Below are 19,649 nucleotides of genomic sequence, written 5' to 3'. Positions count from 1 at the left end.
TGTTCCACAATATCTTATATTTTTTCAAATAATGAGCACTTGATAATGAATTTCTGGTAGTTGGGACCTATACGGCTATTTGTCTTCCAGATGCTAATAGGACTGTACTGAAGCAGTCTTGTAGTTCTTCATATTTAGTGCCCTAAAATTGGAAAATAAATGCACATTTAATTTTATAGGTGCAGGTAATATATCTGTTTATTCTTGTAAAAACATTTTGCAATAAAAAATTACCAATCCAAAACCAAATTTTCTCACCAAATAAAAAGCTTCACTTTATATGTCAGATATACTTCTAAAATGTAATTTAAGAGGGAATAACTGGTTTATGATACCAATTTTAAATGCTATTGCCCAAAGGTTTATTAGTTTTAAAATTAGGATAGAAGAAGCTAAAACTTGATTTAGGATAATATTTGTGATCATGTAAAAAAAGAGGGATTGAATAAACTCAAAATTACTCAACAAAAGATAAACTTCTGATTTTCCAGAACAATCAGTTACTTTTTTCTTTACTCTGCTCTAAACATATATGCTAGGGCATCATAGAGCTTTCTTGGATCTGTCCTCTGGATAGCCAGAAAACCTGAAACCACCCTGCACCAAAAAAATTCCATCTATTTGAGGGTGAGTGTTGTGAGGAAAATTCCAATTTTACTGTCAGTTCTATTGTATAACTAAAGTTGGCCAGAGTACTGATAGGTAACTTGCCAAAGGATAAAGGTCCAAACACATGGAAAAAAGGCTCCATATCTTTGTTTCCCAGACCGATCATCTACCAACTAGCCCTCAAAGAATATTATTCCTATAGACAACAGTCAAATTACACAAATCATGAAGGGCAGGTCTCACTTTGGTGATATAATAATGATGTTGGCATTACAATCACTGTCCACAAGTGATGAAGATGTACTACTGTTTTTACAAAAGGAAAGAATGTGAATTTGATGTCCTTTACCTAATCCATTGTATGATTACACTGAAGTTAGAAATATGTAAGTTAGTTAAATTGGCATTAGAAGTTTTCCAATGAATAGGTGGAAAGGTAATCAAATCAATTCTTCAGTTATTTATGATCTTGTGCACACACCAAAAGAATGATGGATTGTCCTATTCTAAATTACACTCTGAACTTCTAAGAACTTCTTTTCAGTTTTGAGAGTGCTCAAAATCTAGGTAAAATTGAAGTTCCATGATACATTAATAATATACATATACTTTTCCTCGAAGCATTTTTAATTAATCGGAATATTTCCTGCTTTCATAGGTTATTTGAAAGTTAAGAACAGAATAAGTGTCATTAGGATTCCAAACAATTACTGAGAGCCTGGGGCCCACATAGAGATAATAATTTAGCAAGGGTCAAAAGACTGAGAAACAGACAATGTTAACATGTACTGCTAACTGAACTGTATATATCTAAAGTCTCAAATGACTCGAAATAAGGTGCTATATAGATTTGCTTTAAAAATTATTAACAGAATAGTTTGTTACAGAAAAATTAAGCTTTTTGAATTGGGAATTTCAGAAGATGGGAAAGAACTTCTACAGGGGAGGGCAGGTATAAGAAAGAAGCTGAGATTTCTAAAGTCACCCAAATTTGTCATTTTTTAAAGTATGTATAAATAAAAGATATTATTTTGAAGAAATCTAAAAGCTGAAAATAATTTGTCTTGGTTTATGGGCTAAATGTAACATTACTACCTTTTGACATTCAAAGTCATTATACTTTCAGTTGGTCTGCTTTTTGGTCCACCTGGTGGATGGAAAACCTTAGCACCTTTTCTGGAAATATGGCTTGTCAATTTAACCCCATAAGGGTCAGCAGAATGTGAAGGGTAAGAATCAAATGTTCCTGCCTTCATTCCACCAGCCTACAAATAAAAATGAGACAATTTAATGTGGTTTTGTAAAAATGCTTCTAACGAAATTAGATTTGAAGAAGTTCATACATATTTGTGTATTGTACATGGAGTTGGTTTTACATTTAAAGAAAATTGTCTGTACTGTTTAATTCAAATACCACCAAAGCGTCTCCCTACCACCAATTCTATGGGGTTAAGACACTGTAATTCCAAAAGTTCTCTATTAAAATGCAAATATTTATAAGAAGGTAATATTCTAAACTGTTGCCAACAGTTAATATTTTAGTGAGAATTTATCAGATCAGGCTATCATCTACACAGGAGGTGAGCCCATTACTGAGGGAATGAGACCTAGGTCAAACGTATTCTGATAGAGAAAGGAGTTAGGGCTCAGAAGCAGAAGATGAGAGAAGAGGCCAAGGGTAAGGTTTGTCCAACAGGGAGCCTGGCACGACATGAGTTCACTAAATGTCAGTAAATGATGGGGAAGATACTAAAAATAAAAAAATTTTTTTGATAAGAATAAAGGAAGAGCACATAGAAAAAGAGAGAGGAAAATGTAATCCACAGTCAGTCCTCCATATCCACAAGTTCTGCATCCTCAGATTCAACCAACCTCAGATCGAAAATATTTAAAGAAAAAGAACTCCAGAAAGTTCCAAAGAGAAAAACTTGAACTTGACATGTGCTTTACATAGCATTTACATTGTATTAGATATTATAAGTAATCTAAAGATGATTTAAAGTACACAGGAGGATAAGCAAAGGTTACATGCAAATACTACGCCATTTTATATAAGGGACCTGAGCATCCTCAAATTTTGGTATCCTGAGAGTGGGGGCGGGGGGGTGTCCTGAAACCAATCCCCCATGGATACTGTACCATATACTGTACTTTTCTTGTAATCTATTAGGAGAAGTCAATCAAAATATTTTTTGAGCTATACACAAAACAAACAAACATTTGCTTTGACCTTTTAAACTGACTTACTAACAGGATTTTTATCATTATATTATATATGGTCACCAAGAAAACTCTATACAATCACAATGACCCATTTAATTAGGCATCCTTTCTCTGACAATGTCTAAGTCAGATATACATGAAAACTTGATTCGTTGGAAAGATATGGTTGTAATTTTTCAAGTTTTCCAGATAGAGGCACATGGATTATTTTTAAGAGCAACAAATAATAAGGAATCTTAAGAAAATAAAATTAATTAATTAATTAATGTAAAAGCAAAACAGATGAATTGAAAATGTAAAAATATACATGGTAAATAAACCAACCCACCAGATGATACTTAAAAAATAAATAGGTAAGTCTATATTATAATTAAGATTGAGAAATGGGTGGAAGAAACCTGTACATATATGGAATAGCAAAAACTGTAAGATAGTATTTTTGTACACCTCTATGTTAATAAATTTGAAAATATGAATGAAATGAATGATTTTCAAAGAAAATATTGTCAAAAGTGACTCAAAAAGAGAGAGACCACCTACAGAAAACAGATGGGCATCATGCAAGAAATTAAGCCCAGAACATTTCCTATGAGAATTCTTTCAGGCTTTCAAGGAACAGATATTTCTGGTGCTATTAAACTCTTACAGAACACAGAAAAAGAAGGAAATCTCCCGATTATTTTAAGATGCTATTATCTACTTATACCAAAATAGAACAAGGCATATAAAAATAAAAGTACAGACCAGTCACAACCCTTAAAATTACTGATGTGAAAATACTTAATATTAACAAATAAAACACAGTGTTACACTTAAAGATTAATACAACACAGTCAAGTGGGAATCATTCCAAGAAATCTATTACTGTTACTCATAACAAGTCAATGGAGAAAAAAAAGATGGTCTAAACAGATTACACCAAAATATTCAGTATAATTCTACATACATTCTTGATTTAGTCTTATTTTTGGCATCTATAAAAATGAACACTGGAGGAGTTCCCATGATCCCCATATCATATCCAAATATTGGAATGAGCATGACATAAGAGATATAAATATTAGAAAGGAAGGACCAAAATTATTTGCAGATATATAATCATATGTCTAAAGATCCAAAGAGAATCAACAGAATACCCATTAGAACATAAGAAACTTTAATGAAGTGGCCAGTTATTTTAAAAAATCAAATGTTTTAATAAGAACAAATAATAAAGGGGATTGATGGGAGAAAAAAGCATTGACCAAGACCTTAAAATAAGTAGGAATAAATATAAGATAGAAAAATCTACGTGAAGTAAAATATTAAAATCTACAAGACAAATAAAGGTTTTTGTAAGTAGCTTAATTCTAGGTCAGAAGATTCAAAATATAAATATGTTAATACAAGCAAAAATCTAAAGATTTAATTTTAGAGCAAAATACCTAAGGTCTTTTTTCCCCCAGCACTTTACAAAATAATTCCAAAGTTCTCAATAATAAATATTGGAAAACAGCCATATAACTTTTTTAAAGAGTAAGAAGAGACTAGACCCACCCAATATTAAAATGCAAAAATAATTAAAAGTAGTTTGGTACTGGTAGAAATAAACATCAATCAAATTGCATGAAAATTCAGGAAAAAAAAAAACTAAAAAATGGGAATTTTGATTTGATAAGGGTGGCATTTCAAAGCAGGGGTGCTAATTATCCTATTGGTGAGATCAGGAACAACTGAATTTTTTCACAATCAGTTTTACGTAAATCTAATTTAAGTATAATAAACTGCACCCATTTTAAGTTTACAATTCTATGAGCTTTGACAGATGTATACACGCTTGAAATCACAACGACAGTCAAGGCACAGAACGTGTCCTCCCCACAACGCTTCCTTTTGCCCTTAAAACTGAATTTTGAAAAAGATAAAAGCTGGATCCTTACCTTGCTCTTTACATCAAAATACATTTCAGTAAAAGAAATCAGGAATGCATATTTTTCTAATACTGCTGGGAAGGAAAGTCATTCTGAGAATGACATAAACTCAGTACAAAGGACTGATAAATTTGACTACATCAAATTATTAAATTTCTGAAGAGCACAAAATACTATAACCAAAGTCAAAGATTCACCAGACTAGAAAAATTATTTTCAACACAAATGATAAAACAATATCCTTAATATATGAAAAGATCTTACAAATCAGTATCAAAAAGACAAATATCCTAATAGAACATTCGCAAGGAAAATTAACAGGCAATTCACAGAAGAAAAACGAAAGTATAAACTAAGGTTTACTGTTAGAAGCATTTTCATTTTTATTCACACCTGTTGTAAACCTCAGCAGAAGGGAGACAGTTCATTTTAATCACCACTTCAAAAACTAAAGATTATCTGACTTTTTATGGTTTTGAGAAAAACTATGCCTAAATCTAGAGAGGCACTTAGAAAATTTACTGTAAAGTAAAATACTTTTGAAATGGTTATGAAATGGCTAATAATTATTTCATTATAAGAGCTTCATTATTCCCTATGCTATCCAGTTTTATGACTTTTCATAATTTCATAAAAACAAGTTTCATGATTCATGGCATGAATATAAACAAAAGTTTATTATTTACATGGGTAATAAAATAATATGACAGCAAGAGGCAATGTTTCTTTATAATGCTTAATAGTTTTTCATTCTAAAATTTTTAACTTACCTTTTTACCAGGAGAAGAGGGCTTAAAAGGGTTTGCAAGTGCTTCTTTCTTCTCTGCTTTTTTAATTGGTGGTAAAGGTTTCTCAAACAAATAAGGATTGGTATCAAAATATTCCCTTGGGTAAAGATTTAATTTGAAAGGTGTCCCTTTAAGTAAACGATGGTGTTCTTCATTCTCTTTCTGTAAATTAAAGAGTTTGAAATTATATAGCAAAAATTACTCAAACTGGAAGTAATGTAGAGTTAATATACCTTTAAATTTTAATATAAGCATGTAGATTTTTTAATATACACTGCTGGGTTCACTTTTTTGAAACATTCCTTTGTTATGTTCTATTTTTATGATACAAAAGATATGCTTACTTATGAACAAGCACAGTTATGATTGTTCATTTTGGATATAAATATATTTGATGTATAGAGATGTATTTATCACTTGAACAAATCTGTATCAACTATCTGGGTGATATAAGGCAGTAAAAAAAAGTCAGTCTCTAGTTCAAACCCTAACTCCTTCCTGCTTTTTAGCATTTCTCAGGGACACTGGGAAAGTTACTTACTTTTTTAGTGTCACATTTTCTTTAACTGTAAATAATGATGATAATATTCCCCACACCCTTAATGCTGTTGTAAAGATTAAATGAGATTATGTGTTCAAAGTACCTGACATATGATAAGCCTTCAAAAAAATGTCAGCTTTTACTTCTAAGTATAAGGAATACTTACTTTTTACATTACAACATTTTTATATTACAATATTATTTTAGGAAATCCAGGGACATAAAATTTCTGACTTATAAATAATAAGTTCTAAAAGTAAGAACTCTAAAGAGAGAAAAGTATCTTATACCCATACACTTTGGATGAAAGACTAATTACTGAGCCATTGATAAAATTGCCTTGTGTGCATTTATAAATTATGTATTATTTTTCCTATAGAATATTATGTATTATTATTCCTATTCTATATAAAAAGTAGTTTACACAGAATTTTATATAAAGTGAATAATCCATGCATAGAAACAAGAGATGCCTATTTTCAAATGACCAAGGTTTCTGCCCAATTTAATAGAAAACTTTTCCTGGGTTTGGACATGCCCATTTGCAAAACTGGCTAATACCCTTCTATCTCACTGCCACTTAAAATCACCACAGCCAAAATTATTGAAGACTGTATGCCTAAAAAAACAAAAATTTAAAAACTTATAAAATAGTTGCCATTTAATTTCTGTTTCTTAACATCCAAATGAACTTGACTTTCCATTACTACCAGCTTTCTTTAAATTATATCAATATTGTTAAATTATGTTGATATGGTTCCAAAATTTCTACAGGTTCCTCTATTCCTTCGCATGTAGGCATTCTCCACAAATGTGAATATGCGTCACTGTCAAGTCAAATATTGTATAAAGTGAGTGTAAGAGGCTTATGCCAGTACATCTCAGTTTTTATTTCTGCCATGTAATAAAGTGAGTCGTTTTCTCCCATCCTTTCACTTTCACTCCTGTAGGTTTTCATTCTCTACTCCACTTCCTCCCTTCTCCCCATCACTCCTCCATCCCATTCATTCACCATAATGGCCTGATCAGCCCAAAAGTACTACCACTACTTTTTTAGGCACAATATATTAGGGTGTGGTGGGAACACGGCTAAGGACCAGGATACTTTTAGGACTCTTCTAATCAAAATAGAGCATAGCTGATCAGGCCAAGTTAACAGAAGTTTCACAGCTGGTTTGGAGAGATACAGGATAGATGTGGTAAACTATAGCAGGGGTTAAAGCTCATTCTGGGAATCTAATATCAGAAAGGTAAAATTATCACAATTCATAAACATCAATCTGCCATTGCCCAAGTAATACAAATAGATAAAACAAAACAAACCTTAATTAGATCACAAGTGAATTCTCTAAGTCAACTAAATAAGAGAAAGGTTGGAAAAAGTTAAAATAATTCTTTTACCTTGTCATTTAGTTTTGCTGCATCATAGAAATCAGCAGAGTGTGAAAACTGCTTACCTATGGTAACGTTTGCATAGCTAAAGAAGGACAATAATAATGATGATGACTTCAGGGTTCAGAAATTAAATTTTTTTTTAATTCAAAACAAATGATACAAAAGTATTAAAAATATCTTACCCATATCCAGTTCCTTTCTTTCCTGGGTTTGTGTACAAATTCTTTCCAGGTGGCTCATATTTTTCTTTGGGTTTTGATTGTGCACTGAAAAATGGGACTGGTCTACCTATTGTTCCATAGTAACTTCCTAATCCACATCTTAAATACAGTTTAACCACAAAAACAAAAAGGAGCAAGTTAAAATAGCAAATTTTGTGTTATACATATTTTACCATAATTTATAAAATATTATTAAAAGGGGAGCAAAATATATGCAATGGAACTGACTTGCCTAACTTTGGTAAGAAAAAAATTTTTTTTCTTATTTTGTAATCTAATTTCCCCTATTTTTCAAAGTCACAGATTTTGAGATAATATTTTTAATTTTTATGCCTATTTTAAATGCTCTAAACAAAACTTAATAATCTCTAGGAAGTTAGAAGAGTTTACATTAATTCAGTTAACTATAACAACAAATAGAATCTTTGTTTTTTTAAAATTATTTATTTTTTATTTAAGTATAGTTGATTTACAATATTATATTAGTTCCAGAGGGTGGGGGAGGCTGAAAAATACAAAACAGTTATTTAAAGGATAAAATACATATATTACATGAAAAAGAAATGAAGTAGTGACCCAAAAAATGCACGTCTGAATTTATATCTAAGAAGAAAAAAAGAAACCCAAGAAAAAGTAGTAATAATAAAAATAAATAGGGGCTTCCCATCTGGCACAGTGGTTGAGAATCTGCCTGCCAATGCAGGGGACACGGGTTCGAGCCCTGGTCTGGGAAGATCCCACATGCCGCGGAGCAAGTAGGCCCGTGAGCCACAATTACTGAGCCTGCGCGTCTGGAGCCTGTGCTCCACAACAAGAGAGGCCGCGATAGTGAGAGGCCCGCGCACCGCGATGAAGAGTGGCCCCCGCTCGCCGCAACTAGAGAAAGCCCTCGCACAGAAACTTAGACCCACCACAGCCAAAAATAAATATAAAAATAAATTTAAAAAGTAGTAATAATAAAAATAAATAGGGGCTTCCCATCTGGCACAGTGGTTAAGAATCCTCCTGCCAATGCAGGGGACACAGGTTCAAGCCCTCGTCCGGGAAGATCCCACATGCCGCGGAGCAACTAAGCCTGTGCGCCACAACTACTGAGCCTGTGCTCTAGAGCCCACAAGCCACAACTACTGAAGCCCACGTGTCACAACTACTGAAGCTCACGTGCCACAACTACTGAGCTCACGTGCCACAACTACTGAAGCCCGCGCACCTAGAGCATGTGCTCTGCAACGAGAAGCCACCGCAATGAGAAGCCCGCGCACCGCAGCAAAGAGTAGCCCCCGCTCACCACAACTAGAGAAAGCCCGCACACAGCAATGAAGACCCAATGCAGCCAAAAATAAATAAATAAAATAAATTTAAAAATAATAATTCAAACCTCTCAAAAGTGTGAAAAGGTGGAAAAAGATAAACTATAATAACAGAAGACATTCTCCACTCTTAATAAAAACTTAATAATTTAACTTTGAAGACCGCAGCTTTACTAATCTCAAAACCATAAATAAGCCCCAAATTATTTTTCAACCAATCCTCGTCTGTCATAAACTCTAAATTGAGAGTCAACGTTATTAAGTGTGAATTAACATCATATATAAAGCTCAGCTATATTATATGATATTACATAGACTACATGATCTTAAGTATTTAAAGGTTAAAGAAAAAAAGAACCTCACATAGACAATTTTCACAACTAAAATATTGTTAAACCCCATACATGTATCTTCATGCATGATTTTTAAATAACGTATCTTTGATAAATTATCCTCTTTATCCAAAAAAGATTTCTCCTAATTTCACATTTTGTATTTACACTTTTCTTAAAGTTTTAAAAAGCAGATAAAATAGTCAAGGGCACAGATATGATGACCCAAGGCAATTTTTTTCCTAATCTGACTATTGCAAGGTTTTCAACTAAACTTATTTTCATTATTTAGTTGACTTCATTAGTATAAACTGATAGAGAATAGTGACAGAGATAACCAAAAATTTAATGTGATAATGAAAATCTACTTAATCAAAATTACCTGTCAACCTAAATCATCCAATATAATTGTCTTCATCTAAGACAAACTTGACCTAAGAATCATACTTTAAAAAATGAATCATACATAAGTAAGTCCTCCGGAAAAACCAAAACTTAATTTAGGATGGAGGAGAGAGAGCTATGCAGGAGATATATCAATATTTAAGACTTTTTCCCAAATACTTACAGCTTCTTATCTCCATTACTAGGGAGGAACGCTTTGCCTAGATTTTTTTTGGCTTCTTCCATCATATGCCGTCTCCTCACTTGATTCAGGTTTACATAGCCTTCACCTTCAAAAATCCTTACAAAATGGGGATCAAAATAACCTGCCTGGAGATGTGACATTTCTTTGGATCCCCCAGGTAGCATCTGTCTATTTTTGCTTGCAGCTTCATTAAAGGGTCCTTTAAAAATAAATTAGGAGTATCACAATTTTGAGCTCACTAGTAATTAAAGGACGTGAAAAATGACTTTGAAAAGTTTCAAAATGTGATTTGGACCAGTGAGTTTTGAGCTCTTAAACACTATTTCAAAACATTTACTGAAAGGTCTGTGTCAAAGGCTACACTGACAATAAGAACTAAGAGGCTTCCATTAAAACATTTTAATAATTAGATTGAGGTCCTGTTAAACTCTGAATCTGAGAGCTGGAAGAGACCTTACAGGTCACTGAATCCAATGCTTCCCCATCTATACACTACGGAACACTGTGTAAGAATATGCTAGGAAACTATTTGTGTCAGATGTCAATAAGCGTGTGTGTGAGTGTGTATTTTTAGGTTGGAGGGGAAGGGTATTTCATACTCAAACTGAAACAATTCCCCTCCTGGGTATATACTCTAGACACATGAGTGCCTATATCCATTAAAAGACGTAAACAAGAATGTTCACAGCAGCTTTATTCATAACAATCAAAAACCAAAAACAACACAAATGCCCATCAACGGGGGAACAGATAAATTGTGGTATACAGTGAAGTACTAGTAGCCCAATAATTTTTAAAAGGCTGGTTTTATGAATATTTAGAACTTCTTTTGTAATTTGCATCTAGGAGAACTCAATTTGTAAAGTCCTTCCATAATGTGAAAGAATTTTCTGAAGTGCAAATAACCCTTAATTCAATTGGCTATCTAAATGTGAATTTGTATCACTGATTTTTTTTTAACTTAGGTTTTTGAAATGATAATATATTCACATGGTTCCAAATTCAATAGTATAAATATTTTTACAGTAAATTTTCCTTCCACGTTCCGTCACCCAAGTCCTTTCCCACAGGTACCCATGATAGTAATTTTGTTTTCCAGAGAATGTTTAGGCATGTTCCAGTGAATATTTTCATATTTATCCTTTTCCATTTTCAATGCTTAGCATACCACATACATTATTAAATAAAAAGGCAAGGTGCAGAATAGTGTATCTTGGAGATGTTTCATATCAGTGTATTCTTTCTTATTGTTTTATTTATGACTCTTCTAAAAATCCCTCAGCTATTCATTTAGCATTTCATTTTTCAAGAAAGTGATCATGGATGGCCTTTTCAGATGCAAATGTTAATGCTGTCTGCATAGCAGAGTGTCCCATCTAAGGCAACAAAAAAAGCTAAAAACAAAATATTCTGGGAGAAAACTGCCATGCACCTCGGAAAGAAATAAAATTACCTATGAGGAGAATATATGAAGGTAGGGTAGCCCAATAAAATGAGCTTCCTGCTCTTATAAAATTAAGACCATAAAATACAGACCATTAAAAAATATCATTTAGCAAACGTTAAAGCCAAGATTTTATACAGAAAACATCACTCTTAGGCTGTAAAGGAAACCAAATATACTTACGATTAAATTGTGACACATATTTATCACCAACAGTGACATATTCCATCTCACTGAAGAGCCCAATCCTCTCCATATCTGTTTTCCCTCCTTCCACAGGCATGGTTGCTTCTTGTGGCGGTGTGCTCTATATAGGTAACTTCAATGGGTCCCTGAGGGCTACTTCTTCTATAGCAAAATCCTACTCTACACTGAAAAATACAGGGGAAAAGTTTAGGGAAAAGGTGATTACTAAATTTCAGTCCAAATTACTTGCAGTCTGAGAGTTAACATGCATATCATTATATCATAAAACAACAGTCTCAAACTATGTGGGGAAAGAATCTACTTTGTGGGGCTGAGGGGGAATAATGGCGATTCAAAATTATCACCACAAACCCTCCCCTTGACTCTCCAGGTGAAGTACCCACAAATTACAAAGAAATGTGTATCTGTTGCACTGCCATTCATCTGTCGTAAATAATAAAATTATTACTGTACAGTGTGGTATAAATACTGTGTAAACAACATCCTTTTGAGAAGTTCAAAGATCTTAATTATGTAAGGCAGTCATTTTCAGTTTAAATCATTTTATCTAAACATACTGCATTGTTCCTTGTATTAAAAATTATAACTTACTTTTTCAGAATGCACCACACACATAGGTATTACCCTATAGTTCTTGAATTTTTTCAAGATTAAATGTATATAAGAAATGTGCCACCTGGCGAAATTAGTTCACAAAGGGGATGGGAAGAGAGGACAACTGTCTAGGCAAGATAAAAACAAAGAACAGCAAAACAAAAATCCACAATGAATTCAGAGTATTTGTTAAAGGACATAATGCAACTATGAGTTTTCTTTTGAAATATCACTCTAAATATGCAACTACTTATTTGGATTTTTTTTTTTAATTAGACGTGTTCTAAAAAGTAGGACCAAAAAAAAAAAAAAAAAAAGTAGGACCAAAGAGCTAAGAATACTTGCTTCCATTTCACTGTAGTTTTTTTGAAGCGCCAACTAGATCTAGGCACCAGACGTACATTAGTGAACAAAACAAACATTGGCTTATGCTTCCCAGTTTATAATCCAAGGTAAGACACTTTTGCCTTGAATTTAGAGCAAGCTGTTTCAGTGACACTAAACAGGATTGCCTATTTGAAACTGTGGCTTATCCTCCCCTCCCCCTCATCCTACCTCTTCCTCTGATCAGGTATGCTTTAAAACTAAAAGTCAGTTAGCTGGAGTGTGCTGATTCGATTTGCTTCATATTTCAAAGCTCCATCTTCACTGCCCAACCTCAAAGGCTTCTTGTGCTGCTACAGGGGGCTCAAATCCTTTAAATGGCTCACAAGGCCACTATCACCCTCATTTGTCACCAATGGAAGCCCCCCTCCCGGGCAACCGGGCTCTAATTGTCTTCTTCCAGTTCTCAAGTCTGGCTCTCTCCAACCACAGGACCCTAACACATGCTGTTTCACTTTAGGCAGGTATTTCACTGCCCCGACCCCTTTTGTTGCCCAATTAATACTGATCCTTCTGACTGTTTAGCTCATTCCTCACTTCTTTAATTCCCTCTAACATAGCGCCAGGCACTTCTCTTTCCAAGCCCTCATCATGGTTATCTAGTGGGCTATTTTACATTCACCGTGTAGGGATCCTTTAATTAACAGCTGTTTTCCCCAATAAACTAGGCGCTCCGAGAAGGCAGGAACCGTGGTGTGAGTCTGGTACTTCCTTACCAGTGTTTGGCACACGACAAAGTGAGCCACAGAGGGAAGAAAGGAAAGGGAACGAAAAGGAGGGGGAGACAAGGAGTTATTGCCTTGAATTTTTCCACTACTTAACTCTTCTTGAGCAACATTTACAAAACCACTCATTCATTTACTTAACGTTTTGCAAACCCCTCCTCTGAGTAGGCCTCGCTGGTAGAAGTTAGGAAAACTGAGATTTTAAAAAGCATAGGTCCTGCCCATAGAGAGCTTACACTCTAGTAGACAAGACATAATTAAATATAACACAGTGGAACACTGCAAGTTCCCTTCGAAAGGTACGGATAAAGAGCCGGGGGTGGGGGGCGGGGTGTGAAGGAGGGACAGAAAACTCGCTGAGGTGATGAGGAAAATGATGTCCCATTAGGGAAACGGAGGTTCAGAGTATGTAGGTATCTAAAGGACAACACCTGACGTCTGCGAGGACCAAGTCACCTCTGAGAAGGGCACCCAATCCAACTAGGGAGATCAAAGCGTCCCAGCTCCAGCCCGGGCTAAGTCCGCTGCAAGAGCAACCAGGAACACGAGCCAGCCCCGCAAGAGCGCTTCCCGCCCTGGACCTCGCTACGAGGCTGCTCCGCACGCTCCGCTCGCCTCAGGGTTTATTGTGGCGCGTTACCCCGGCTACGGAAGAATCCATTCCAAGAACGAACCCTACGGGAGGATACGTGGAGGGTTCGAATCCGCATCAAGAAAGACGTAAGAGTGGCTACAGGAAACGAATGACGCACTCAACAGAATTTACCGAAAAGGAGACTTCCGCTTCCCGCCCCATTATCCATCCGCGAGATGTGGCGTGGTGGTACGCCCCGTGACGTATGTTGCAGGGCATGTTGGGAATTGTAGTCGGCCTTCCCAAGCCCCGCCCCCGATGACGCCAGTTCCGGGCCAGCGTCCTGTGCCTGGGCGGCCGTCGGCGCCCCTATCAGCTCCACGTACCCGCTATGGTGAGTACCCGTGCTCGCCCCCCACCCCTGCGTTTCCCCTCAGACTTCACTAGCTGCTACGAGGCTTTATGGCCCTTGAAATAACTGGTTCTGCTGGGGCCCACGGTGGTAGCTGCGAACTCCGTGGTCTGGGCCGTCCTGTCCTCGGCCTCTCCCGGTAGGACCGGAGGGAAACTGCCCCGCACAACCTTGAACCCCCGGCCCCACTGCAGCCGCCTTTGGATACGCGCTCCCTGCACCTTCTACTTGTGCATACATTTTGAGAACGAGGGAATTATGAGGCGTTTTTGAAGGTTTCGAAGAAGGATTGGATCTGGGAAAGATACGAGTGACTTTGCAAATACTGTATTCCCTTAGCTGCTGTGATGTCACACTCCCCTGGTTTCCCTCTTAATTGCTCAAGCAGGTCCTCCAATCCGTATCCTAGATGTGGCGTTCAGTACTTTTCTTTACACCCTATGCTTTCTCCAAAATTTGTATCTCCAGCTTAGAGATGTATTCTGAGCTCCAGATCCGCATATGTACTAACTGTACCTCCACTTGGATGGCTCATATGTATTTCAGACTCAGCAAGTTAAAAACTGACTCACCATTCCCACCTCCCCTCGTCCCCACACCTGCTCTTCCTCCAGTGATCCCCATCTCAGTTCATTGCGCCACCATCCACCCCACCGTTGTTCATGCCAAAAACCTGGAAATCATCATCCTTGACATCGCCCTCTTCTCAACTCCTGAACATCTGTTCACTAATCAAATGCTATGAAATCTACTTCTAAATGGCTGTCAGTCGTCACTGTCTCTAACTATCCTTGTCCTTGGCACCATGAGATCTAACCATCTGCTGTGGTCTCTTAAGTGGTCTTTTAAGCAGGCCTTCACCAATCTGAGCCCCTGCCTGGGATGGGCTTGTCCACCTGCACCCCCATCTTTCCTTTGGAATTGTTCATACTCTTACATACTTACCCCTCAGATCTCAGTTTAAATATTATTTCTTCAGAAAGGATCTCAATTCAGAAGTGTAAGGAGATTCTAGTGCATTCTCATAAGATCTCTTATGGAACCTTCACAACAACCCTGTGAAGTTGTGTATTTTTCCAGTTTTACAGAAGAGAAGACAGACTTGAGTGATTAGATACAAGGTCATAAAGAAAGTAACAGTTAAATGTTGCTCTTGCCTGTCTTTATAACTTTTATCTTCAGTATCTTTCAGTGCCATTTAATAGTTTTTATTCAAATAGGTGCATAGTATTTAACTGACTTATTTACTTAACATACTTGTTATTGATAGCTATTTAGGTGGGGTTTTTTGTTTGTTTGGTTTTTGCTATGATGAATAACAGTATGGTAAGTGGGTAACATTCAAGCTAAATTTTTCTGAACTTTCGTGATTATTTCTTTAGGATAAATTCCTAGAAGTATAATTGGGGCAAAGGGCATGGCCTTTCAACAGGTTACAATTTATGGAAAATAAAAGCAGTCACCCTTAAAAAAATGTGACAAGGGGACTTCCCTGGCAGTCCAGTGGTTAAGACTACTCGCCCAATGCAGGGGGCACGGGTTCGATCCCTGGTTGGGGAAGAACCCGCATGCCGCGTGGCGTGGCTTAAAAAAAAAAAAAATGTGACAAGGATTTGTAAATGAGAAAAATAGTAATGGTACCTACTTTGTAATGTTCTGAGGATCAAAGTTAATATATGTCCAGTCATTTAGCATAGTGTCTTTTACTTTTTAAGGGCTCAGTAAATGTTAGTAGTTACTAATTTATTTCAAAATAGGGTTCTTACTGTGTAGTATGGTTCTTCAGCCTGTTTGGGACATATTTTGAGTATCTGATGAAATCTCTGAAACGCCTTCCTCCTTCCCACTTCTCTCCCCCAGCAAAATGATATATGTCTTTGTCATATGTCAACTACCTGCAGTGTATGGACCCAAATTAAGAACTGCTAATAGATTCCACTTTGCAAGTGCTTTTTTCCCCATTTATAAGTTACAAGCATTTTCCTATGGCATTAAATATTCTTATAAAGCATTATTTTTCATTACTGTATAATCATAATTATTTAATCAATATCTTGTTGACAGGTTAACATCTGTATACCCTAATCTTTGTGTGTTTTGCAAATTTCCTTAGAAATTAAATTTCTAAATGCAGAATTACTAGGCTAAGAATGTGAATATAAGGCTTTTTTTTTTTTGAATTTTTGAATTTTGTTTTTTTTTTTATACAGCAGGTTCTTCTTAGTCATCAATTTTATACACATCAGTGTATACATGTCAATCCCAATCGCCCAAATCATCACACCACCACCACCACCACCCCTGCCACATTCTCCCCTTGGTGTCCATACATTTGTTCTCTACATCTGTGTCTCAGTTTCTGCCCTGCAAACCGGTTCATCTGTACCATTTTTCTAGGTTCCACATACATGCGTTAATATACGATATTTGTTTTTCTCTTTCTGACTTACTTCACTCTGTATGACAGTCTCTAGATCCATCCACGTCTCCACAAATGACCCAATTTCATTCCTTTTTATGGCTGAGTAATACTCCATTGTATATATGTACCACATCTTCTTTATCCATTCGTCTGTCGATGGGCATTTAGGTTGCTTCCATGACCTGGCTATTCTAAATAGTGCTGCAGTGATCATTGGGGTGCATGTGTCTTTTTGAATTATGGTTTTCTCTGGGTATATGCCCAGTAGTGGGATTGCTGGATCATATGGTAATTTTATTTTTAGTTTTTTAAGGAACCTCCATACTGTTCTCCATAGTGGCTGTATCAATTTACATTCCCACCAACAGTGCAAGAGGGTTCCGTTTTCTCCACACCCTCTCTAGCATTTGTTGTTTGTAGATTTTCTGATGACGCCCATTCTAACTGGTGTGAGGCGGTACCTCATTGTAGTTTTTTTTGTTTGTTTTTTGTTTTTAATAGAGATGTACACGTATAAATTGTGTGCGTTTTTCAGTATTTTTTTTTAATGTTTACTTATTTATTTATTTATTTATTTATTTATTTATTTATTTATGGCTGTGTTGGGTCTTCGTCTCTGTGCAAGGGCTTTCTCTAGTTGCGGCAAGTGGGGGCCACTCTTCATTGCGGTGCGCGGGCCTCTCACTATCGCGGCCTCTCTTGTTGTGGAGCACAGGCTCCAGATGCGCAGGCTCAGTAATTGTGCTTCACGGGCCTAGTTGCTCTGCGGCATGTGGGATCTTCCCAGACCAGGGCTCGAACCCGTGTCCCCTGCATTGGTAGGCAGATTCTCAACCACTGTGCCACCAGGGAAGCCCCCTCATTGTAGTTTTGATTTGCATTTCTCTAATAATTAGTGATGCTGAGCAGCTTTTCATGTGCTTCTTGGCCATCTGTATGTCTTCTTTGGAGAAATGTCTGGTTAGGTCCTCGGCCCATTTTTGGATTCGGTTGTTTGTTTTTTTAATATTGAGCTGCATGAGCTGTTTATATATTTTGGAGATTAATCCTTTGTCCATTGATTCGTTTGCAAAAATTTTCTCCCATTCTGAGGGTTGTCTTTTCGTCTTGTTTATGGTTTCCTTTGCTGTGCAAAAGCTTTGAAGTTTCATTAGGTCGCATTTGTTTATTTTTGTATTTATTTCCATTACTCTAGGAGGTGGATCAAAAAAATCTTGCTGTGATTTATGTCAAAGAGTGTTCCTCCTATGTTTTCCTCTAAGAGTTTTATAGTGTCCGGTCTTACATTTAGGTCTCTAATCCATTTGGAGTTTATTTTTGTGTATGGTGTTAGGGAGTGTTCTAATTTCATTCTTTTACATGTAGCTGTCCAGTTTTCCCAGCAGCACTTATTGAAGAGACTGTCTTTTCCCCATTGTATATCCTTGGCTCCTTTCTCATAGCTTAGTTGACCATAGGTGCGTGGGTTTATCTCTGGGCTTCCTGTCTTGTTCCATTGATCTATATTTCTGTTTTTGTGCCAGTAACATATTGTCTTGATTACTGTAGCTTTGTAGTATAGTCTGAAGTCAGGGAGTCTGATTCCTCCAGCTCCGTTTTTTTCCCTCAAGACTGCTTTGGCTATTCGGGATCTTTAGTGTGTCCATACAAATTTTAAGATTTTTTTGTTCTACTTCTGTAAAAAATGCCATTGGTAATTTGATAGGGATTGCATTGAATCTGTAGATTGCCTTGGATAGTATAGTCATTTTCACAATATTGATTCTTCCAATCCAAGAACATGGTATATCTCTCCATCTGTTGGTATCATCTTTAATTTCTTTCATCAGTGTCTTATAGTTTTCTGTGTACAGGTCTTTTGTCTCCCTAGGTAAGTTTATTCCTAGGTATTTTATTCTTTTTGTTGCAGTGGTATATGGGAGTGTTTCCTTAATTTCTCTTTCAGATTTTTCATCATTAGTGTATAGGAATGCAAGAGATTTCTGTGCATTAATTTTGTATCCTGCAACTTTACCAAATTCATTGATTAGCTCTAGTAGTTTTCTGGTGGTATCTTTAGGATTATCTATGTATAGTATCATGTCATCTGCAAACAGTGACAGTTTTCCTTCTTCTTTTCCAATTTGTATTCCTTTTATTTCTTTTTCTTCTCTGATTGCCATGGCTAGGACTTCCAAAGCTATGTTGAATAATAGTGGTGAGAGTGGACATCCTAGTCTTGTTCCTGACCTTAGAAGAAATGCTTTCAGTTTTTCACCATTGAGAATGATGTTTGCTGTGGGTTTGTCATATATGGCCTTTATTATGTTGAGGTAGGTTCCCTCTATGCCCACTTTCTGGAGAGTTTTTATCATAAATGGGTGTTGAATTTTGTCAGAAGCTTTTTCTGCATTTGTTGAGATGATCATATGGTTTTTATTCTTCAATTTGTTAATATGGTGTATCACATTGATTGATTTGTGTATATTGAAGAATCCTTGCATCCCTGGGATAAATCCCACTTGATCATGGTGTATGATCCTTTTAATGTGTTGTTGGATTCTGTTTGCTCGTATTTTGTTGAGGATTTTTGCATCTGTATTCATCAGTGATATTTGTCTGTAATTTTCTTTTTTTGTAGTATCTTTGTCTGGTTTTGGTATCAGGGTGATGGTGGCCTCATAGAATGAGTTTGGGAGTGTTCCTTCCTCTGCAATTTTTTGGAAGAGTTTGAGAAGGATGGGTGTTAGCTCTTCTCTAAATGTTTGATAGAATTCACCTGTGAAGCCATCTGGTCCTGGACTTTTGTTTGTTGGAAGATTTTTAATAACAGTTTCAGTTTCATTATTTGTGATTGGTCTGTTCATATTTTCTGTTTCTTCCTGATTCAGTCTTGGAAGGTTATACCTCTCTAAGAATTTGTCCATTTCTTCCAGATTGTCCATTTTATTGGCATAGAGTTGCTTGTAGTAGTCTCTTAGGATGCTTTG

The 19,649-nt window shown here is 36.1% G+C and overlaps 2 protein-coding genes across 8 annotated transcripts in view; one reads left to right on the top strand and one right to left on the bottom strand.

The window, feature by feature from the left end:
• CFAP96 (cilia and flagella associated protein 96) lies at nucleotides 1-14,073 on the bottom strand. Of its 4 annotated transcripts, XM_068532133.1 has the most exons (8): nucleotides 13,704-13,993; nucleotides 11,546-11,733; nucleotides 9,898-10,117; nucleotides 7,649-7,786; nucleotides 7,473-7,548; nucleotides 5,513-5,692; nucleotides 1,705-1,874; nucleotides 1-142 (listed from the first exon to the last, which is right to left on the bottom strand). In XM_068532133.1, exons 2-8 carry the CDS (start codon nucleotides 11,643-11,645, stop codon nucleotides 94-96), a joined length of 933 nt encoding a protein of 310 aa, XP_068388234.1. In that variant the 5' UTR covers nucleotides 11,646-11,733; nucleotides 13,704-13,993; the 3' UTR covers nucleotides 1-93. The 4 variants fall into 4 exon arrangements, with proteins under 4 accessions (XP_068388234.1, XP_068388233.1, XP_068388232.1 ...); XM_068532132.1 differs by lacking the exons at nucleotides 1,705-1,874; nucleotides 13,704-13,993 and adding an exon at nucleotides 14,039-14,073; XM_068532131.1 differs by lacking the exon at nucleotides 1,705-1,874 and having other exon boundaries at nucleotides 13,913-13,999.
• A 96-nt stretch (nucleotides 14,074-14,169) lies between these two features.
• Nucleotides 14,170-19,649, top strand: part of UFSP2 (UFM1 specific peptidase 2) — a 37,207-nt gene continuing 31,727 nt past the window's right edge. For all 4 annotated transcript variants that reach the window (XR_011072171.1, XR_011072172.1, XM_068532298.1 and 1 more), the window contains exon 1: nucleotides 14,170-14,240. Coding sequence is in view for 2 of the 4 variants with exons in the window: in XM_068532298.1 (XP_068388399.1) it covers nucleotides 14,238-14,240 (3 nt within the window). In the remaining 2 variants the exon portion in view is untranslated. The remainder of the gene's footprint in view (nucleotides 14,241-19,649) is intronic.

The sequence above is a fragment of the Eschrichtius robustus genome, chromosome 21 (genome assembly GCF_028021215.1).
Source record: "Eschrichtius robustus isolate mEscRob2 chromosome 21, mEscRob2.pri, whole genome shotgun sequence".
NCBI classification, from domain to species: Eukaryota; Metazoa; Chordata; class Mammalia; order Artiodactyla; family Eschrichtiidae; genus Eschrichtius; species Eschrichtius robustus.
This window is presented reverse-complemented; position numbering and strand designations above follow the sequence as displayed.

Excerpts from the sequence above, each read along its gene's own strand:
- CFAP96 (XM_068532133.1), bottom strand. The coding sequence starts at position 11,645 with ATGCCTGTGGAAGGAGGGAAAACAGATATGGAGAGGATTGGGCTCTTC. Across the intron at positions 1,875-5,512 it reads CCTCTTCTCCTGGTAAAAAG|GCTGGTGGAATGAAGGCAGG; the intron begins GTAAGTTAAAAA and ends TTTTATTTGTAG. Across the intron at positions 143-1,704 it reads ATGACTTTGAATGTCAAAAG|GGCACTAAATATGAAGAACT; the intron begins GTAGTAATGTTA and ends TTCCAATTTTAG.